The sequence below is a fragment of the Curcuma longa genome, chromosome 18 (genome assembly GCF_044706935.1).
Source record: "Curcuma longa cultivar G26 ecotype Majalengka, Jawa Barat chromosome 18, ITB_CL_G26_1.1, whole genome shotgun sequence".
NCBI lineage: Eukaryota > Viridiplantae > Streptophyta > Magnoliopsida > Zingiberales > Zingiberaceae > Curcuma > Curcuma longa.
Window position 1 is genome coordinate 1,157,125 of NC_133878.1, and position 23,249 is coordinate 1,180,373.

General features: G+C 39.7%; 3 protein-coding genes across 4 annotated transcripts; 1 reads left to right on the plus strand and 2 right to left on the minus strand.

Moving 5' to 3' along the window:
* Positions 1–3,955: 3,955 nt before the first annotated feature.
* Positions 3,956–10,946, minus strand: LOC141812213 (uncharacterized). 2 transcript variants are annotated; one of them, XM_074700259.1, is made up of 8 exons: positions 10,744–10,946; positions 9,262–9,720; positions 8,508–8,682; positions 6,990–7,287; positions 5,221–5,293; positions 5,004–5,094; positions 4,726–4,805; positions 3,956–4,632 (listed from the first exon to the last, which is right to left on the minus strand). In XM_074700259.1, the coding sequence occupies exons 1-8, from the start codon at positions 10,810–10,812 to the stop codon at positions 4,369–4,371; spliced, it is 1,509 nt and encodes a 502-aa protein (XP_074556360.1). In that variant the 5' UTR covers positions 10,813–10,946; the 3' UTR covers positions 3,956–4,368. The 2 variants fall into 2 exon arrangements, with proteins under 2 accessions (XP_074556360.1, XP_074556359.1); XM_074700258.1 differs by having other exon boundaries at positions 9,262–9,732.
* Positions 10,947–12,891: 1,945 nt separating this feature from the next.
* Positions 12,892–17,084, plus strand: LOC141812214 (uncharacterized). Its single transcript, XM_074700260.1, has 12 exons — positions 12,892–12,951; positions 13,029–13,506; positions 13,600–13,784; positions 13,861–13,941; positions 14,028–14,069; positions 15,233–15,319; positions 15,568–15,694; positions 16,012–16,095; positions 16,278–16,391; positions 16,590–16,654; positions 16,729–16,834; positions 16,978–17,084. The coding sequence occupies exons 1-12, from the start codon at positions 12,892–12,894 to the stop codon at positions 17,082–17,084; spliced, it is 1,536 nt and encodes a 511-aa protein (XP_074556361.1).
* Positions 17,085–17,199: 115 nt separating this feature from the next.
* On the minus strand, positions 17,200–18,685 carry LOC141812215 (NAC domain-containing protein 21/22-like). The gene is made up of 3 exons (XM_074700261.1): positions 18,496–18,685; positions 17,767–18,038; positions 17,200–17,657 (listed from the first exon to the last, which is right to left on the minus strand). The coding sequence occupies exons 1-3, from the start codon at positions 18,683–18,685 to the stop codon at positions 17,265–17,267; spliced, it is 855 nt and encodes a 284-aa protein (XP_074556362.1). The 3' UTR covers positions 17,200–17,264.
* Positions 18,686–23,249: the final 4,564 nt, after the last annotated feature.

A 23,249-nucleotide genomic window follows, 5' to 3' on the forward strand; every position in this document is an offset into this window, starting at 1 on the left:
GAGTTATCGACCTTGCGCACGCCCTTGCCGAGTCCGTGTATCCGCAGCCAAGGAAGCCAAGCTTCGATGAGCAGCTTGTGGTAAGCCAAGCTTCGGTGAGCAACTTGTGGTAGTCCATTACTACCTTGGATCACAAGAAATCCCTCTTCAGATTTGCCATGTCATATCCTATTGGACTTAATTGATTTGACCCTTAAAGCAAGTCAATTATTCCACTCTTCAAATCACCAATTAAAATGGGGAAGAGCTCCCATTTTGCGTTGGCATCAACTGCATCCCCTCCGCGGGCCCCTCACCATCAATGTCCCTTTACACGCCACCATGTGCCGTATCCTATTTGATTTTAGTTGATTTGACCCTTTTTTAATTTGGCACCTTGCGCCTCAGCGTCAGTCGGGTAACTCCCGAGGGCGTGGAACGCACTGCTAGAGAGAATCCCTTGCACTCGTCTCGCGACCGCACCATGTCCGTCAGCTGCGTCCCCGCTTCCGCCGCCACATCGTACACCAGAGCGGACCGCAACACATTCCTACTGTCGTCGCACCCGCCAGCCACAAATCCCATCCACCGCCCCTTCGCCTCGGCGGAGGCACAAGCGAAGGACCGCAGCTGGCCGGACATCCATGCCCCGCAGCGCCAGACGCCGGACACCACGCCGAACCGCAGCGGCCGAACAGCTCCCTTCTCCGCTGCCTGCGCGAACCGAATCGCGATAGCGAGCTCGCCGCTGCCTCGCGACCCGAATCGAGAAGCGCAAGCCCTCCTTCCGTTGCTTACCCGGGCTGATCACGCACATCCGTCGCCGGCCAGCGCTCACATCTCCCAGTCGACCTTCGCCAGCCAGCACAAACCTCGCCCGCAAGCCTCGCACAGAGCCGCGCAAACCGGTTCAGTAAAACGGTGCTAACCCTCCTCTCCGTCGTCTGTGCCGATTCAGCAAGCTGCGATGGCTACCGCGCCGAGACCTCGTCTCGCCTCGACCACAGCCCTCGAGCGCCGTTTACCCGAACCGTCGTTCGCCGAGACGTTCGCCACGGTCCTGAAGCATGGCTCTTGCTCGAGCCGTTGCTCGCAGTCATCACCGCCGACCTCGACTTCGCCTGATTCCTCGCGCACGAACCCTCGCACGAACTGCCACTTATCACCGCCGAGCCCTCGTCTCGGCTCATCTCCGAGCCCTCGCCCCGCCGCGGCCGTCAGGGAAGACCCTTCATTCCAGCACCCCTCACCGTAGGGAGTTCACAAACTCCTTCAGCTCTCGAACTACGAGTCCAGCGACAAAGTCAGTGATGTGGTATATATGTCAGGGTCAATCCCACATGACAAGGAGGTCAATGGTTAATCCAACGTGCCCTGCTAAGGGTCCATGGCATTATCAATAAAGCCCGTATCTAGTCAGTCTAGCCCTCTTACACCGCCGGGACGCACATCTCGGGCACACATCTCATCCTTCTCAGCTCAACTCTGCTGACCCCTTAGCAGCTCGGCTCCGCCGACCCCTTGGCAGTTCAGCTTTGCCAGTTTCATTCAGTTCGGCAGCTCAATTCTGCCGCTCGTCTCAGTCACTCTTGGCCGCCCAATCAGCCCAGTCCCCTCATCCCGAGATGATATATGTCCTTTCCTGTACAAAAAAGGACGATAAGGCCTTGATATGACTTGTCAGGGAAAGTTTCCCAAGGCCATCCCTTGTTGATATGACATGCAAAAAGTACAATCAAAGATATGACTTGTCAGCGAAAGTCTCCCAAAGTCATCTCTTGTCAGACTAACATTAATTGAGATGGGACTTATTAAGAGTGGTCTTCTCGAGACAATATCTTGTCCATCCCTTCTCACAAGAAACACTTTAACCCCATGGTGCCATAACAGAGCCGACTCCTCAGGCCGAATCTCAGTCCTCAGCTGACTTATCAGGCAGAGTCCTCAGTTGACGTCTCAGGCTGAATCCTCGATCAACGTGCCTTACTTCCTGAACGGGAAAATAAGATACGGTCTGTCGCCTACTGTTTGGTCTAGTCAGTCGACTCACGCTCCTTCGACTAGACTAGTGGGGAGGCTTGTGTTATGGGTGTTATAGCCCCCCCCCATCTAGGATTAGGCCCACTCGGCCCATTCGGTGTTCAGCCCACTCGGTAGCCCAGAACCTCCCCCTTCACTGCCATTCGGCTCGGCAGTCCTCACTGCCCTTCAGTTCGTCCTCACTGCCCTGCAGTCCTCACTGCCCTTCAGTTCGGCTCGGCAGTCCTCACTGCCCTTCAGTTCGGCTCGACAGTCCTCATTGTCATTCGGCTCGGCAGTCCTCACTGCCCTTCAGTTCGGCTCGGCAGTCCTCACTGCCCTTCAATTCGGCTCGGCAGTCCTCACTGCCCTTCAGTTCGGCTCGGCAGTCCTCACTGCCATTCGGCTCAGCAGTCCTCACTGCCCTTCAGTTCGGCTCGGCAGTCCTCACTGCCATTCGGCTCGGCAGTCCTGCCATTGTCATTCGGTTCGGCAGTCCTCACTGCCCTTCAGTTCGGCTCGGCAGTCCTCACTGCCATTCGGCTCGGCAGTCCTCACTGCCCTTCAATTCGGCTCGGCAGTCCTCACTGCCCTTCAGTTCGGCTCGGCAGTCCTCACTGCCATTCGGCTCGGCAGTCCTCACTGCCCTTCAGTTCGGCTCGGCAGTCCTCACTGCCATTCGGCTCGGCAGTCCTCACTGCCCTTCAATTCGGCTCGGCAGTCCTCACTGCCCTTCAGTTCGGCTCGACAGTCCTCACTGCCATTCGGCTCGGCAGTCCTCACTGCCCTTCAGTTCGGCTCGGCAATCCTCACTGCCATTCGGCTCGGCAGTCCTCACTGCCCTTCAGTTCGGTTCGGCAGTCCTCACTGCCCTTCAGTTCGGCTCGGCAGTCCTCACTGCCATTCGGCTCTGCAGTCCTCACTGCCCTTCAGTTCGGCAGCTCGGCTCTGCCAGTTTCAGTAAGCCCACTCGGCACTCAGGCTAGCTCCCACTCAGCCTACTCAGCCCATGTGACATCAGAAATGGTCTTCCCAAGACCATGTCTTATCATAAAAGCTCTCATGACAACTTGGATTTGACCCGTCATAATTGCTCTCTTTCTCTCTAATAGCCAACTTTGGCAAGCATTAATGGTGGATATGACTTGTCAACAAAGGTCTCCTCAAGGACCATGCCTTGTCAGCAAATGTCTTATCAAGGTCAATATCTTTTTAAGGACCATGCTTTGTCAGCAAACGTCCTATCAAGAGGAGAACTCTTCTCCGATCATGAAAAAGAGAATCTCCTGAAGGTATAAAAAGGGAGGAAGGAGGTAAACTAGAGGAGGGGGGTTCCTGGGCTCTGGTCTCTCTCTCTCTCTCACTCTTCTTATCTTTTTGGGCTGAGCATTTTACTACAGTATTTCTATTTTACTGTACTTCTTCTTCCTCCTAACTGGGCTGACTTGAGCGTCGGAGTGGCCGTCCGGGGACTCCCCGGCGCTAGGATGACCTCTTTTTCCGGTGATGTTTCAGGGCCTCCTGGTGGCTGATCTTCTCTCCTTCCTCGGTGTGGAGGCCCTCTCCGGCGGATGCAACCCCCTCTCCTACCCCTCCATGCTGACTGGTCTGGCGACGCATCCGAAAGCCGATCTCAACAGGAACAGCTTGCTTGTGCAGTCGTGCTTAAGCGAGTAAAATCTCAATTAAATTGAAATATTAGATAATTCTATCTGATTGTAAAATTTAAAATTTGATTAAATCATTATAATCAATCGATTATAATTTTATTTATGAATTATAACAATTTAAAAATATATATAGTCGACTATCATAATTGACTAATGATATGATATCAATCGATTATTCAATAATTAATCTAATTAATTGATTTTATATTCAATTTAATTTATTCAATTTTAATAATAAAGTTCGATTGATTTGATTTAACATTCATTGACTAGCGAGTCCGTCTCACTTTTACCATTACATCATAATCACCAACTTAACATTCTCGCCTTCAACATGATGCCAATTATCGCCATACATTAAAAAACAATCAAATGCCACAACTTACAACGTTCCAACAAAGAACAAAAAAACAATGCACACTGAAATTACTGGAGTACTTAAAACTTTCAGTTATTTACCACAGAGAAATCACCTGTAGATTCATTTTAGCTCCTTTTGTCTCCCCGAACGCTTCTGACCAACTTCATTGGTTTTTACAGAGAAATCATGTGGAAAACACACAACTCAAATCGTGCAATTCATAGCCCTCATCCACATTTTGTCCTGCTTTTTGTTAGTCATGTTCTTCCAAACTTAGTGGAGAATGGCACACAAAATTTGAGCTCTTGCATCAAGTTGGTAGATAATACCTTAAAGGCTTTACGAATGATTTTGTCCATGTTGCAAAGGGTTAGGATCTTGAATCTGGTTCTCCAAGTCTTGCTGCCTTGTGTCATCTCCATTTTCAACTCCAGCAAGGTTTCTGGTTTCATTCTGCTGCTGACTCTGATTAAGTTGGACAGAGCGCAAATTTCTCCTAGCCTTCCATCTTAAATACTCAATGAGCAAAGAGTTCGTACTGATTGAAATACCAAACCCAGTAAATGAAGAAAGTAAAACAGAGAGCACGGGGCTTAGTCTCAGCTGCAGAATCAACAAGGGAATTTTCAGCTTCTGTATTAAAAAATTAAAGAAATTTGGGCTACGAAATCCATCTGACGAATCACACCACCTTACCACACTATAAAAAACATGAGCAAAGAGGATCACAAGTGCAAATTGGAACGATGCATAGGCCCAAATGTAGCTCTGGCTCACTGGAAATAGAACAGTCAAATTCATGGTTTGACAGAAAGCACTATAAAACACAGATTGAGTACAACAATGAGGCAATCGCAATTCACGCTATTAGGGTTTGTTGTATGATAAAAAAAAAGGATACTGAATATATGAAAGCTAATAGAAAATATTGGAGAACTGAAATTGCAAAACCATAGGAAGAGAAAGATGATTACCCATTGTTGAAGCTATCATGGATGCGAGAAGACCTAGAACACAACCAAATGGCAAAGATATGGCAAGAGCACGGGGACCCAATTCACTAACCTGTTAGATTAAAGTTTTAGTTGAAAGTAAATGAAAACTGATGAAACTAAATTGAACAAGTGTGTTGGAAATCATTAAAAATAATAATAATAATACAAATTGTATTTGAAAGTTGAAAAGTCTTACTAAGAGTTGCTCCAGGAAGCAGAAATAGGCAAGCATGCTGACCACGACAAGAATAGGGACATCCTGCCATACCCTGTCAGGAAAATGAAGAAATATCAGTTAAAACTAACATATACTCAAAGTCAAAGGCATACATTGCCACAAGATTAAGCCAAAATCCTGTAAATTGTTAAATAATGGTCTATTGATCATAGTAATACATTTATTAAGGTACAACCTGCAGGTCAATGTGGTATTTCTAATATATTCAAGGCATAAATTTGGATTCGAAGCTTGGGCAGAAAACAGTCTGCACGATTCCAGTTTTACTTCTTGACAAATATAAGCATAGTCTGACCAAAATCTTAACAATTTAATCATAATTGGCACAAACTCATGTTATTCAAGTGTCATCATCTTGAAATTAATCATAACAATTATTTATTTTAAAAATCAAACTTTTCTTTGATAACCTCCATAAAAGGATAACAAAATGAATACATATTTGAACAACATTTTCATTCCAAAACCATAAGCAAAAAAAGTAAATGTTCTAGAATGGGCAAGATAGAAAAGCCTGCAACTCAATGTTTGATGTGTTGAAAACCATCAAAATATTCCATCCACAATTTCCCTCTCCTCTGACCAACCTTAGTCCTTAGTCATAGGGATGGCCAAATATGCCCTACCCCGAACCTTCATTAATCTTCCCTGGTTGAAGCAGATTTACCTACCCCAACTATAAAACAGTATGGGTATGGGTTAGAAAGTTACAATTCACTTGTGGGACAGGAACGGGATGACCTAATGTCCTGCCCAGTCTACCCTATCCCAGCTTATTTAATTTTATAATATATATATATATATATAATCCATATAAAAGTTATTTATTGATTAGTTGATGTCATATGTATACTTTTAATTATTAATTCATACTTATAATTGGTAATGGAAAATATTGGGATGAGGCGGGCGGTGTAGGGCAGGGAGGGTGAACGAATCTCATGTGGGGTGGGAGAAACTTAGCATATGACATGGGAGCATTGCAAGGGGATTAAAGTAAGCAGGGCAGGAATGAGATTTCCAAAACCTACCTTACTTTGCCTTGCATCATGAAGCTCTTCTATGTAAGATTATACCATTATTTAAATCAAATAAATTATTTTTATTGGATTGACTAATATTTTCTCCAGTCCCCCTCAACTGCACACATCTTCCAATCTAATTGATTCAACTTTTCTAATTCTATGAGCATGTTGATGTCATCTCAACATATTTTTTGTTGTTTTATCTTCAACTAGAACTACACCTAATAATAGCTCCTCGATATTTGTATTTTGTATTTTTAAATTTAACAAATTCATATTATCATTCTTATCTCTGCTACAGTAACCTTTTGTCCATATTCTAAAAGAATGATTCAAACATACTTAAAGATTAACACACAAACAATTGCAAAAACCAAATGCCAGATATACTTTCAGCAAAAAAGTCGTTAATCAGAATAAGAAAACTTGTTACTGGATGCATGGTTAATTACTGCAGAAAGGAAAAAAAATAATAATCTAGAAATAAATGGGGCTTGTAAATCTATCTAAGAAATTAGTAACTGGTAGATGAAATCAATAAGTTTGCACAAGTTCTTCTGAAAATCCAAGATTGATTAGATTTATAGCAGTTCTCTAGGAATAGGACACGGACAGGAGATATAGAATCACAGTTTCTTCTAATTGAAATGATATGAAGTTTGCCAATCCATATTAAGGAACACAGAAAATGAGAAACATAACCTGTATTGAGCAACTTGTTGCTGATGAGTTGCATTTGCAGCATGTCTACGAACAGTCTGATTATTCTGTAATCTCAGCAATGTTACGGGTAGGTTTCTTACTTCCTGCTTGCATACATCGCATGTCTTGTTTCCCTTAATACTAAACCATTTTACTGCACACTCTTGGTGTGCAAGTGCAAGTTCTCCTTTGCAGCTACACTCCATTTTAAGTGTTTCTCCTCCTTCAGCAAGTTCAATGAAACATATTCGGCAGACAGCCTCTTCTTCTGGAATATCTTCACTAACATCTTCAGTTACTGCAAACTCATGTATCATCCATGTTAATAATATTATATAAATTGACCTCTTTTCTAACAACTCAAGCTTTTGAGGGAAGTAGTTACCCAATCAACCTTAACATAGTATGAAACCAAGAGGTGGGGAATCCCGCTAGTGTCAAAAAAAAAAAAATCCAATTAATTCATGTGTTAGAGGTCAGGGCCAATGAAGTGAAGTACCCTACTAGCACATGAAGGGGGAGAGTTAACATATCTTTCCTAATAGTTCAAGCATTTTGAAAAGAGTGATTTAACCAATCAACCTTAAAATCCAAGTATTAGTCCCTTCATGTGTAAGCCAATATAAGGTTGTCGTTGAATTGTGATGATCCCTTTCCTTCCCAAAATGACTAGCTATTTTAGAAGGGGATATCCTCTAAATATTTAGACATAATGGACTATTGTACTTGTCCATACGACACCAATGGATATAGAACATCTTAACTTCAACACACTACCTCCTAATGCCTTTCATAACTCAGGTACGAGTGTAGCTCTGATACAATATTAAATTGAAATGGAGTCCATTTCATTCCAAAATGACTAGTCATTTGAGAGAACACTTTTCTAGTTTATAGACATAATGGATCACCGTTCCTTTTCATGTGCTGAACATTCTAGCTTTAATAGACCCTCTTATGCCCATCATAACCAAGAGGTATGAATCTAGCTATGATAATAGGTTAAATTGGAGATGAAATCATTCCATCTCAAAATGAGTAGTTATTTAAGGACGGAGTGTATATATATATATATATATATATATATATATATATATATATATATATATATAGGGTGGAGCCTATTCCATCCCTATTTGAGAGGGGATACCCTTCTAATATTTAGACCTAATGGGCCACTATATTTATTTATGTCGGGCTATTAGGCATGGAGCATTGTAGCTTCCCATTATGACTCAACGATACAAGCCTTAGCTCTCATAGCATGTTGCAAAGTCCATTCCATTCCAAAATCATTTTGGTATGGAATGAGCTTTACCCCAATCAACAAAGGTAGACTCAATAAGTGTGTGAAATTTATATTAAGTTTCAGTTTGTCCACGAATATTTTGTACAATAACCATAGCAAGTAAAAAATACATCGTGCTTCTCCCACCTAGCACTCGCAAAGAAATGAGTAAAAATAAATCCAAGATCATGAATTAGGTCATATTGCTTAATTTGCAGTTCATAAAGTACCATTGACTGTCTCTATAGCTGCATCAGTTTCGATGGTAATGTCAGTCATGACAGGACGAGGGGTTGCTGAAATAACTCGTATTAAACCGATTGAATCCATTCTCCGTAAACCTCTATTTTTGGCATTCCCAGGTACTGAAAGTGATCGTCTGATCTGCATCTCCGCATCTTTTTTCTGTTGAATCAAACAAAAATGCAAAGCAAACAGTTTGAGAAATGCTATTCTATGTAGGAACTTAGACTATTGAAATACATCCTTCAGCCTACTGTCAGATAGTCTCTAAGCAAGATCTACTTTTGATAACATAGTTATGCATAAATTCATACACCAGGTGAACAATTAGAAGAGTTCTCACTCATATCAAGAATTTAGAAGCCTATTATAAAAAGTGAAGCATGTTTGATTAGCAAATTAAAACCAGTGTCCAAGCAAGCTGATCACACAAGTTGAAAGTCTACAAACCATTCAATCAAATAGACTGTATTACAGCGAATTAGCATACTGATCAGGTGATCATTATGTGCAAAATCGACAATTAAATTGACTTAGGCATGGGAAGGGGCAAGGGATTAATAGAAAAAGCTTCAGTTCACACACATCAAGGAAGATAGAAGTTATGAATTTTGTAGGTTGCACGAGTATTGAAAGAAAAAAAAAAAAGGTAGAATTTTTAAAAATGAACTAGATAAAGAAAGAACACAAATGATTGGCACCAGAAAGTATTTATACAGAAAATGAACATATAAGACTTACTTCCAGAGAAGAGAGGTCCACAACATGTCTTTCCTGTTCAGTAGATGGACCTTGATTGCCAACTGGTGTAACAGGTAAAGAGTATGTTCTCTTGGTTGAAACAGAGGATAAAACCTTGATAAAAGAAAACTGCCTTGATGTTGAAGGATTGTCTTGTTGTCCTGAAGAAGATGTTCCAGGAATCAGGAGAACTGTTCTGTCACCTTCTGAAATTGAGCCTTTTGTCTTAAGACTCCTCTGTGAGAAGACACTTCTAATAGATGATTTTGTCCTTGTTGAATTTGGCTTGGGTGGTAGGCCTGCACTTGCTGAACTGGGACTGGACAAAGCATGTGCCCTTGCAGAAGGCATTGGACTTTCCAACGTTCTCACAGGTATTTGCAAGGATGCAAGGTTTGGTCGTCGAGAATTATGTGCATGTACAACCTCCCTTAAGGTGTTTGCATCCTTGTCAGATGACTGCAAAGGCATCTATGTTAGTGAAATATCAATGTTAGTAAAGGCAAATGCTCAGTATGTTAGAGAATGCTATAAAAATAGAACCTAAATAGTTTCATAAGTTATTAACACATTTCTGTAAATAAACAAATAGCAAGTTTAAACAATGGCAGATAATAATAATAATATGGGCAATTGTCACTGCAAAGAGCACATTCCTTGGTTCAACACATTATTTGTCTTCTAGAAGCTACAAAATCAGAAAAATATTCTAAGATATGGGGGACACCTTCCACCTATGGTTCAATTGCCTACAAGTCTGGAGTTGCAGGTCCCAGCATTCCACCACAGGTTATTTCATATTGTTCTGATGGTCCATGATGGATTCTGATAAATCAAGACAATCCCTGTAGTAGTCACTTCCACTTCGTAGGAAATCTGGTAGAATAGACATACACTGGAATCTGGAAGAGTGCCTTATTTTCTTCTGTTTTCATTTTTTCATCCATTGTATTAAATGCTTTGTTTTTAGATTTTTTGGGCGAACTACGGTCACCCTTTTGGCATTTTCAATGATGATGATAATAACATGAGCAATCGTCAAGTTCATCAATCACGTATCTCATCGACTATGGGATTGTTATATTCATTTTTAAACCTCCACAAACCATTCCTTCAGCTCTAGAGAACACCAGATTTAGCCTATCTCTGAAAAAAAAAAAAAGGAGAATGCTATTTGAACATCAGCTCCAGAACTTAACTCCCACCAGGGAAACTCAGCCAAGATCGGATAGAAACAAGAAAATAAAGAGCTCATCGTCCTTGTTCACCCAACTATCAAAACAAGAATCCTTTTTATTATAGGAAAAAACAAGCTTTAGGGGCAAAACTTACCACTGATAAAAAAAAAAAAACACTATGATCTGACGCAGTAGAATTGCAAGCAAAAAGACACCCCAAACAAAAAACACTAATCCCCACTAAAAAAAAAACTTACTCTCCGAACAACAAGCAAAAAGGGCTTCATTGTTCGGTAGGAATTACCTCGCGATGAAAGCTCGAGGGCGGCGATGCCGTGTAAGCCGAGTCCAATGGGCCTGCCGAATCCTCCATAAGAAACTGAAACCAAAATCAACCACGAAACTGACACCAAGTGACTCGACAAAACCCCAGGTGGGTGATTCCGGCAGTGATCTTCCGGCGGCGGCTCTCTCGGAGACGGAGAGGCGGAGTAGGAGGCTCGGAAGAGGCGGAATAAACGAGCGAAAGCGACAAGTACCTTCCTCTCGGAGTATAAATTAGTCTGAACTAAAGCCAATTTGCTTTATCCGATTCTTAATGGCCTAGTGAAATTCAAAAACTAACCCGATTTTTTTTTCTCATTCAGGCCGTGCCGGTTCAGTCCGGCGGAGTCAATTAGACCGAACATCAAACCCCACAATAATTTTGATGAGTTTAAATAATTTTAATTAGATTGATAAAAAAATATTTTAATATAATAATATATATTTTTATTATAATTTTAATTAAATTGAAACAATTTTATTAATTCATATTATAACACTTTGTTCATAATGAAACTGGAATAAACAAAATGAGAACTCGCTGCAGATTAAGAACCGGGTGGTCAACGAGCCAGTCAAGTTACAAGTCAACAGGTCAACGTAAACACGTTGGGATTATTTGTAATTTTAAAAAAGTAATAAAAAAAGAAAAAAGAAAAATGAACAGTGAATCTGGTCAAACCCGGTTCGATTTGTCTAATTATTACGGTCAATTTCGAACTGCATGAGAACATCATGTCTGACTCTGATCTTAGCTGTCAGCTTGTGTTTCGATCATCAATAAATTTACGCATCAATTTAATTTGTCACTTTTTTTTTTCAGTTAAAAAAGTCAAATATTTAGTACAATTAAAATATAATATTAAATAAATATTTATTGACACAGTCTCAGATCGTACAGGTTGATATTATTTTTATGATTTCCATGTACATTGGAACAACCAAAGCCGACTATGCATAAAATTTTAAGAATCAACATTCTCAATGTATTTGTATTAAATAGATAAATAATTTTGTTATGAATTAATTAATTTTAAAAATTATCAGTTCTATAAAAAATTTTCATTAATTTACATTGAGGTTAACAGTCGACTTTTATGATCGATCCATAGCTATAAAGCATCATATTTTATTTGAGTATTAGAATCGTGAATTATAATATAGACATTTTATCAGTTGGTAGTTTGATCCATTCAGATATTTATAATTCATTTTATTTTCTATACTTTTTCTACCAAATAAAATATATACATGTTTCGATTAAAAATTTACAACAAGGAAATTTCACACTGAGAGGGACAAGATATAGATAACAATCATTAGAATTTCAGATGAACATATTTAAAATATTAGTGGAGGAGGCTGTTTAAATAGAGAAATATAATAATAATATTAGTGGGAGATCTGACAAGTAATTGCACTGCTACCCGCGCTATTAGATTGATCAACATACTTAGCTCGATTAATTGACTTGGTTTAGCTAATCAATACGGCTAGTTTGCATAGCAGAGCAAGTTTAATTGGCCTGTTTGACTTAGATGGATTCAATTTTTATCTCTAGGATATAGTTGAATTGGTTACGATAGAACAGACTTACTAAAATGATGCATCGAATTTCAACAAAGGCGAGACAATGCTCTTCTTGTCATAATTAACTGCAGCATTTCAATTTATTTTCTTGTATATAATTGTGAGATTGACTGTGTGAAACTGTTGGGATGATGAATTCTATGAGAAATCTAATGTGCAAACTTAAGTTTAGAATAATGAACTAAGCCAACGCATTCAACATGATGCATGCCAGTTCTTCCATTGGATGGGTGTTTAACACCTCCTTGTTAAAATGTTATTTAAAACGTTCATTCCAACGATCCAAAGCAGGATAAGACCAAATCTCAGGAAAAACTCCAAAACTGTAGTGACTCTTCCAAGAACTCCTCTGCTTCCCAAGCTACAGCAAACAGCTTACTACAATTGGCGATTTCTGCAAAGCCGATCGAGCGGAGTCCACAATGGTTAGAATTTTTTGTCGATTTCTCTATCTTCTTCTTCTTCTTCTTCTTCTTCCAATTGCTACCGCCTGCAGCAGCCAATTCTTAACGTATCCGACCAAAGCACAGGACCCATCATGTCTCTGCTTCAGTTCCCCGGTAACATCAATAGGATGCTAAGCAATGGAAAGAGCAAGGTCAGAATGATTCCCCACATCCCAAACTACAGTTCTCATTGATTTCTTTGCCACTGAATAATTCTGCTTCTTTTCAGAAACCTCACAAGGTCAATGATCATCAAATTCATGAGAGGAGCATGAGTGGTTCTAACTTCTCAACACAAGGCGTGACGAGCTCAAGCATTTCAGGTTCCTTGTCACGCATATGGGAGCTCGAGAACAAGCAAGCTCTAGCTGTCTCCAGCAGCAGGAGAGACAAGTTGGGCATCTCAGAACTGAAGTCTGAGCTCGAAGAGGTCCAATCACTGTGCTACAGTGAAGCTGATGAGTTACAAAACAGTAACTCTGACGCCGGAACAGATCTCACAACAAATAGCAGATCTTCCATTACTTGTTCAGCTCAGTCTGCTGCAGCATTCTACAGTACCATCTCGCTGACAGATGATGCTTCAGTCTTGCAATTGTGCGAGAGTGTCGATAGATTAAACCAGTATTTGAAGGCAGCGAAGGTTGAGCTCAAAGGTGGTGTTCCAGGGAAATTCTTACACGCTGTGATTGGACAGGAGGCTGATGGTATTGTTACTTGCTAATCAATGCAATTTGCTTATCATAACAATGGAAATACATATCCTTCTTTTCCTTAGATATCATGGTTTGTGGTGTCAGATGTTGGATCTGTTGTTTCCACCATTGCTTGTGCCTTTTTCTTGAGTGAAACTAGACCGAGTAGCCAAATCTGTGTTTTGCCTGTCATCAACTGCAGACGTTCAGATTTTGTGATGCATTCGGAGCTCAAATGGTTGCTAAAGACATGCCGAGTCGACGAATCATCTCTAGTTTTCATTGATGAGGTGATCTCCTCTTACTGTAATCTCTCACCTTAGGTTAAGATAATTGATACTGATCGTTCTGAAAAAACAAGCACAGATTGATCTTGCTTATCACAACCGGTTTGGAAATTTGAAGCTAATATTGGTAAATGGATACAAGTTTCCACCCAAAAAAGAGGTACATTACAATTTCATAAAAAAATCTATTAATGGAACAGTTGAAAGGAGAGACACTAATTAGTTAGGCCTTGGTTGTTGTTGCAGGGAGTAAAAGATACACCTGTTGAAGAATTCAACCCGAAAGAGGTATGCTATCACACCATTAAAGCATCCAACTAATCATCAGGTCCAAAAAAGGACAAATAGCATTTTAAGCATGACATACAAAATAGACAGACATCAGACAAAAGAATGAAAAAGGACAAGTAATAGGAGGTCAGAAGTTTATATACATATGCTAAATCCTCAAGCCTATGATCTCTATGATCAAATGAAGTTTACTAAATCCTCATGCTCATGATCTCTATGGTCACCATATGCACTATATATCTAATTGCTTGAACACTTGATGCATATATTAAACCTCAAAATGCATCTAACTTTAATTATATTATCGACACATAAAGACAATGTGATTAACCAAACTATAACATAATATTATTTCCCTAACAATTTTTGTTTTAACATTTTGTGACATACAGTCAGGTTTAGGTAAAATATGATTTTGGTCAAGTCTTAATTAAAATTTAAAGGAAACAACATCATTGTAGTCAATGCTATTTCATTATGTTTCCTTATGAAAACCAAGAGTTGTAACTCTCTTTTACAAAAGCATTATTGTTCCATGAACTGAACTGTTAAAACTAAGAACTAATGTTTAGAAATGATAACTCTTTTTTACATCAAAATCAAAGGAAAAAAAATATATTGTGATGTACCATGTTACTACTTACTAGCAGTGCCCATTTCTTCAAATTGGTGAGTGAAAACATGATTTTACAATAAAACAACAAAATATGGTTCATATAAACACGGCTGACAACTCTGTCAATAATATTTACTCAATTTTGATCACATATGGTGAATTGCATTGTAAATTAGTTAGTGATTTTATCTATCAATCAAGGGTTGGATATCTTTCCATGACAAGGTGGTACTTATTAAATTCTATGAATGAAAAAGGTTTCGGTCAAAGTTAGATGATGGTGAGATTTTTTATTTTGTCCTCTCAAATTCGATGAAACCCCTTTGTGCTGACACGATAGGACATGGGTACACATATGAAGAATAGAAGAAGAACAAGAGGATAAGCCTAAGCTCCAACTTCTTCTAAAAGCTAGATGTTAGACTAAAATTTTCATTTGAGTTGCATGAGCTAGCAGTCATGTTTTGGAAACTCCTCGGAAACCTTTTATTTTGAAGAAAATTATCCAACAATATGTATGTTCATGGCTTTCTGATTGAAACAGGGTGGTTCATGTTGTACACTAATATCTGAAAAGTATGCTGAGACATCACCAGAGATCCTAGCAGGGAATGGCTTTAGCAGATTATTGGTAACATAACATCTCCTACATTATTTTTCTATCAGTAGACATGAATTTACAGCAGCTCTTGGTTCTCTATTCATCATTTTAAAAAACTTTTTGCAGCTTCACTCATCATTGTTTTATCTATGTTGCTTAAGCAATCATTTATTATCTTATATGAGAATTATATTTCTTAGTCGGGGCAAACACTGATTGATGTCTATGATAAATGATCAGTCAAAACAATTGTAAGTTGCATTTGGTGTTACTTGCAGCTATCAGGAATCCTCTTAGACACAAAAAATATGAGTTCTTCTGAGTGCACATCTAAAGACAGATACATGGCTACACTCTTGATTAGAGGATCAGGGCGATTTGGATGCAGTGGACTTTATCATATATGTGAGTTCATGGTATCCAAGTAAAATATTTAAAGTTGAATATATTGTAAATTTTGGATACAACACCACCTAAAAGTATGCCTAATGGCAAGATATCATCGATTTTCATGCTAACAAAATTGTCATGAATAAACAAAAATAAGTAATCATGATATGATAATTTTCATTTAAGTTTAATTAGAGTTCAATGGACAACTAAAATTATACAACATTTTAACATGAGCTTATTCAAAATAGTTGGGATGTTGGGCTCTTCTATTTCTTCTTCTTGTTGTTCACATTTCATGTTTGCACTAATAAAAAAACTTATATTTTCAGTGAAACACAAAATATCAGATATATCAGATCTTAGGGTGAGGGATATACTCTATAAAGATTTCAAGAAATGGGGCAGAGTTTCAGGTACAATTATCACAATCCTAACTTTTAAATCCATTTTTGGATGAATTTTGAATTAGCCTAATGGTAGTATGTTCTTCAGATCAAAATGATTTGACATGATGAAAGTTCGAAGTTGCGCTGAGACTGTTCTATTCTCATTCTTTTGGGTACTTTTGACACAATTTTTTCTTTGTTGTTGCAAGGAGGAAGGTCCAAAAACATACCCAATACAATTGGGATGAGCTCAATTGGCATTTCGGTCGCAGAACTTCTTAAACAAGAAGAATCTGCTCAAGTTGAGGTGATCTCGTTTCTAGGTAACCAAATTAAACATCATAAGGCACTTCTTCAAAATCTACTATGTTTCCTTCCGATATACCAATCCATTTTAGATTTCCTTATACTGTTAAATAGAAGCTAGAGAATTTGGATACCCTGACACAAAGGAATATATTAGAATTCAAAAGCCAACTGTACAAAACTCACCTAGAACTTGAATTGGTATCATTTTTCAGTGTCTGAAAAGTTGCGGCTACTTATGATTGTTTCAGGATACTGTGATAGCCTGAAGACTTTTAAGGTAAAATCTTCACATTTCATCTTATTCTTCTTTTGGGTTTTCTTCACTAGTATCGATCCCTTTTCCTATTGCAGAGAGAGATTTTGGTTTCTACTGACACCCCAGAGCTTATGAGGAACTTCCTGAATTTCTTCAGTATCAATGGCACAAACCTTCCACTCAAAGCCATGAGACAATTAGGTAGATGATATTCCTGCATCTTGACCTAGGATTTAATAAAATAAGTAGAACTATTTGTCTAACAAACCGAAGAAAAATTGATTTACACTTATCTACAGTTCTCTGCGGTCTTCACTAAATGCTCTACTATATCATCTTTGCAGATTTACGGGAAGAGTTAAGAGCGTTTGAGATCGATAACATGTTGACATCTAGGAGAAGTATTGAGAAGCTTTTGGATGAATTCAGCATGATGCTAAGGAGACATTAGCAATTTCAACTAAATTTCATCATTTGATCAAGATTTGTCAAGTTAAAAAAGAACCTGCAAGTGCAATTGTTGTGTATGTCATGTTGAGATTTATACTGATGGATATTGCAACTATCAAACACAATGCATTCCTGAAGAAAATCAAAGAAATGGCAGATGCTTGGCAGTTAGTGTAATAAGTTAACAGGGATTCCACATATAGCAAGCACCATTGTCTCTTAAGTAGCTCCCCAAGTTCCCCTGACTCACATTTGGAGGCTTCTCAGTTTTGGAATACCCTTCCAATATTGAGCTGAACTGGTTTAGGGAGTTCTCGATGAGCTTCTTATCGTGACGATCCACATCTGCTGAGGCCATAGGAGGAGCTGTAGCACCATCCGAGACGAGGTTGGAGAAGCAGGGTACTTGCTCATACCCCTCCAAGCCACGCAGAACTCGGTCGAAGGATATGTAGGTGTCCTCGAGGGGAGGCAAGGAGGAAGAATTTGTATCATCTTGGCATTTCTCGATATTGGTCTTCTTCTGTATTAGTGATCTGCTCTTGAAGGATACCCTGCACAAAACCCAATCTTCCTGTTGGAAGCAAGCATACTGATAAGAAACTGATCATACGTCAATGGTAGCAATTTACCAAACTCAATTTTGATCGAGAAGACAATTAATTAAACTTAATCTTATGCACCTTGGAGGAGAATTTGGATGGATTAGGGGCCTCATCCAAGCGAAATTCATGCATGACCCAATCAGTCTTGCTACCATTTGGAGCTCTGCCTCCGTAGAACACCAATGTCTTCCTCATACCAACAAGCACACCCATTCGGTTCACTTGTCGGTCTTTTCCGGTGGCTTTCCAGTAGCCCGACTTGGTGGCTCGGTTTGTCCGCTGCCCGGTGGCGTACTTGCGGTCTTTCAGGCTGAAGAAGTACCATTCCTTCCCCTCAACACATGCCACTTCTGTCTCATCACAACAAGAAAGATCAATATAGTATATGTATGGTATAGCTGATGGCCATTGAAGAAGAGGAGAAGAATATATATGTGCTGATAATCATCTCTAGATTAAACTCCTTTTCATAGCTAATAGAAAAAAGGAAACTATGATTTCAGGTACCTTGTAATTAATTTTTCATGGTGAATTTTTTGACGGATTTGTTCTTCTGTACCTTTTAAATAAGAAAAATTACATCTAGTGCACGTAACAAGATCAAGAACACACAGACACCAAAACTGAAAGAGAACTTGAAAGGAATAATTTCTTTAAAAAGAGGAAACTCGAAACTCCTTTCCTTTCTAGAACACCAAGATCGTCATCGATCGAATTTCGTTTAAGAGATCATAAAAAAGGTTTCTGGAGATGCACGTTCTTAATGAGGTGGAAATTATGAATTGCATGCGAAGTTATATTGCGCACCAGGAAGGTCCCATGGCTCACACTTGTTGAGATCGACGTCGACGATCACCGGAAAACCACCGACGCTACGATTGGCTGCTTCCTCATTATTCACCTTCTTCGCGAGGTAGTTGCAGATTAGCTCATCATCTCGCGGGTGGAAACGGAACCCGGGAGGCAGTCTTGCCTCCATCATGCTCAAGGAGCTCATCCTCCTGCGCCTCTGCGAACTACTGTGAATTTAAGGAGGAACAACAATAAGAAGATATGAAAAGTAGTGGAGATGCATGGGATCGTAAATCTGAAGAGGTGGTCAGTAGTATGATACAAGGAGCAAGTCAACTACTTAAAGAAGGAAACAACGAGGAGGTTAGAGATATATATATAGACTGCAGGAGAGATAATTAAGAAGGTAATAATAGATCAAGGGGAACTTTGCATTGCATGCCTGGTCTCTCAAGTTGGTTCCTCAAAAATCACATTTTTAATTCCATTTTTTTAATAAATAAATAAATAAACACTAGCTAGAGAACAGCCTTACTAGCTTTTACTTGCCAAGAAGCAATTAATACTGGTGATCCACTGCATGCATGCATGTGCAGCAGGTTAATTATGGATCTGGATCTTCTTCATCAGCCCTGCTTTGCCATGAGTTTGAATCATTGCAGTCATGGGAGGGTTTAAATGCCCCTTCATTGTTGGCCTCCTAAAGGCATGCATGTGTGTCTGGCCTTCCCAGAGGGACCAGGGACCAGGGGGACCAGGGACCAGATCAGATGGCATATCCATGCCAGAAACTCATAAAGTAGGTTTGCCCATTCAGCCTCCAATCTCAAAAGGACTCTACCTAAGGTTTTTTCAAAAATTAAGATTGTCATATATATATATATATATATATATATATATATTTTGTGTACATTGATGGTATACAGAAATTGAAAAATAAATACCTGTTGTTGCGTGCCTCGACTCCGGCGGTTGGGACTGCTTCTGTCGGAGGAGTGATCACGGACGGAAGACCCCTCACGATTTCACAAACCAAATCCTTGCCCTTCGGTGTTCTCCTCTTCTCACCGGCGGCTTCTCTTCTTCTGCTTTACTTGGACGCAATCGCACCACCGATCGCACAACCTTCCTCTCCCTTTAATAGGGAGAGGCTGCGATCTCCACGGAGTGCACAACGTGCACTTCGTGGGAGAGTGGCGTGGTGGTAGTGGTGGTTACGGAAACCGCCGGTGGGCGGTTACGGAAACCGCCAACATCTCCCACTCGTCCAAGTGAAGCCACAAAGGCAAATGGTCACAAAAACCATTAAGAGGTATCTAGTCACATAGACTAAATATAACCGGAATGCACAGTCACATAAACTGTAAGAACAACCAATTCATACATAGGAAAATGGTTCGTGCGACAGCAAGCACATTGAGCATTCATTGCTAAGAAAGTTGTTACACCTTACATAGCTGCTCATAGAGCGATCAATGCTAAGAAAGTTGTTACACCCAACTTAGCCGCTCCCCAAATAGTACATAACCATTTTCTGAATGACACACAGTCATTTATCTGATGGCTCACAACCATCATCCAGGTGGCACCTAGCCGTTCTTCAGTGATACATAAATCACTCTTCTAGTGGTACATAACCATTTCCTGGACTCATTATGTCTTGCTATTTACCTAGATTAAATAATATGTATTTACATCAATATGAACATCTCTAATCCCTCAATTTGATCTATCATGTCAAGAGCATGTTTCATATCTCTAATATTCACAATCATTTCCATACATAACAGAAATGGGTCGACCAGTGAATATTCTCAAAAGATGTAAATATATTTAATCTTCCTTTTTAGCTTGAATCCATTCATTTTAATCAGTCGCTTTCCTAGTCATGTTCCATAGACCGAATCATCCATAGTCATAGGTTTACATGCTAAAGTAGCAAACCCTGATTAAAATTTCAAGTAGACAGCTAAATAGTCACTTAAGGTAAATGCTGAGATCAACATATAATCTCATAGGGCTCACATAGTAGAGAAGCAGGGATCCATTCTCCTACTACCCTAATTGTCGCCTTAGCACATGTGGTATGAATCACATGCTACGATGTTATTTTCTTTACCAAAAAGAACGCATGTTTTTCTCAAATCAACATCGTACAGATTTCGATCTAGACATTCCCAATGCCTAATCCAGAATTTAACACATAAATTCTAATCTGGTAACAGATTTAATAAATGGTGGGTTCATTTACTTCGATCATCAAACTTTAAACGATCTCATCTTGATCCAAATATCATGACCCCAGCTTATAGGAATGTAACAATTTTAACAGCTACTACATCAGCTACATAAGCTGTCCTATAAGCACCGGTCTTACCTCCATTTGTACTCAACAAATGGAGAATTGTCCATGTGAGAGGACCAATCACAACCTGCCAACATGCATACCGAGATCTTTTATGAATGTAACTCAAACACATACACTGAATAGATTATGACAAATTACTCAATCAAATCATAATATTTGATTGTCATTGTTACATTCTACGAAGTCCCATAGACTTTACATGTTCACAAAATGATTCTCTTGGTATTGGCTTAGTAAAAGGATCTGCAAGCATAGCACGAGTAGGGATATACTTAAGAACCACTTTTCTTTTTGCCACAATATCCCTTACAAAGTTATATTTGATAGCTATATGCTTGCCCTTGCTGTGATATTTGGGATCCTTCGAAAAAGCTATTGCAGCTTGACTGTCACAGTAGACAGTAACTGGACTCCCACTGTCCTCAGCAATCTTCAGATGCTTTAGGAACCTTCTTAACCAGACTGCTTCTTGCACAGCCGCTGAACATGCCACATATTCAGCTTCCATAGTTGACAAGGCTACACAAGCCTGTTTCTTGCTGTTCCAGGAGATGGCGCCACCATTCAATAAGAACGCATAGCCTGATGTGGATTTTCTATCATCCAGGTCCCCAGCCCAATCTGCATCTGAATAGCCCGTCAGGCTCATATCTGATCCTTGAAAACAGAGACAATAATCTGTTGTTGCCTTCAGATATCTGAATATCCTTTTTACTGCCTTCCAGTGTCTCGGTCCTGGATTTGACTGAAAGCGACTTACTAAGCCAACAGCATAGCTGATATCGGGACGTGTACACAACATAGTGTACATCAAACTACCAATAGCACTGGCATATGGTCTTTTATTCATTTCGGCTATTTCCATAGGAGTTTTGGGACACATACTCTTGCTCAGAACAGTACCTTTCACAATAGGTGTCTGTTCTATGTTGCACTCAGACATGCCGAACTGTTGTAACATCTTATTAATATAAGTCTCTTGAGACAAACCCAAAAGTCTTTTAGAACGATCTCTAATGATCTTCACCCCTAAGATGTACTCGGCTTCCCCCATATCTGTTGTATCAAATTGTGATGATAACCACTTCTTGATTTCATTCACAAACCTTATGTCATTTCCAGCTATCAACATATCATCAACGTATAATGATAAAATGACATATTTTCCTTTTTCCCTTTTCAGGAAAACGCAATGATCCTCATTGATCATTTCGAAACCATAAGATAAAATGACTTCATTAAATCTTATGTTCCATTGCCTTGACGCTTGCTTTAGCCCATATATAGATTTTTTAAGTCTACATACTTTATCCTCTTGGCCTTCAGCAATGAAACCTTCTGGCTGAACCATATAGATTTCCTCGTCAAGTTCACCATTAAGGAAAGCGGTTTTTACATCCATCTGATGTAATTCTAAGTCATAATGTGCCACAAAGGCCAAAATAACTCGTATTGATACAAATTTTACTACGGGAGAAAATGTCTCTTCAAAGTCAATACCCTCCAATTGGGTAAATCCTTTTGCAACTAATCGAGCTTTGTATCTGTTAATCGATCCATCAGCTTTCCTCTTTATTTTGAGAATCCATTTATTCCCAATAGCCTTTCGGCCAGGAGGAAGATCGACTAAGTCCCAAACATGATTCTTATTCATAGACTCCATCTCTTCAACCATTGCAGTTTTCCACTTTTCTTTAACTCTACATCCCAATGCTTCCTCAACAGATTGAGGTTCATCATCGTCAACTGGGAGTGTCATCAATGCCTCATTCTCAATATCAAACCTCTTCTTAGGTTTGATTTTACGAATACTTCTTCGTAAGTTGGGCTGTTGAGAAGTCAACTCATGACTAGGCAAATTACTCCCACTCGGTTGACTAGGTTCAGGCATCTCTATAGACACCTCTTTGGTTGATAATGTCTCATCCTCCTCAAATAGAGGAACTGTCTTCTCAACCTCACCTCTAATTGGGAACTCAGTTTCAAGAAAAGTAGCATCTCTCGACTCTATTTCAGAGATAGTTCCATCTTGCTGCTCACCAATGAAAACATAACCTTTAGAAGTATCAGAATACCTTATAAAGATACACTTCTTACCCCTAGGTCCCAGTTTTCCATATTTATGAGAGTTATCATGAACATAGGCAGCTGACCCCCAGGGTCTCAGATTACTCAAATCCGGCTTTCTGCCAGTCCAACGTTCATATGGGGTAGATGGAACCGATTTTGAAGGCACTTTGTTAAGTATATAGGCCGCAGCTAATAATGCATCTCCCCAATAGGAGATCGGCAAATTAGCCTGCGTCATCATAGACCTAACCATTTCAAGAAGAGTCCTATTTCTTCTTTCAGCAACCCCATTTTGCTGTGGAGTTCCAGGGATTGTCAGCTGTCTAATAAT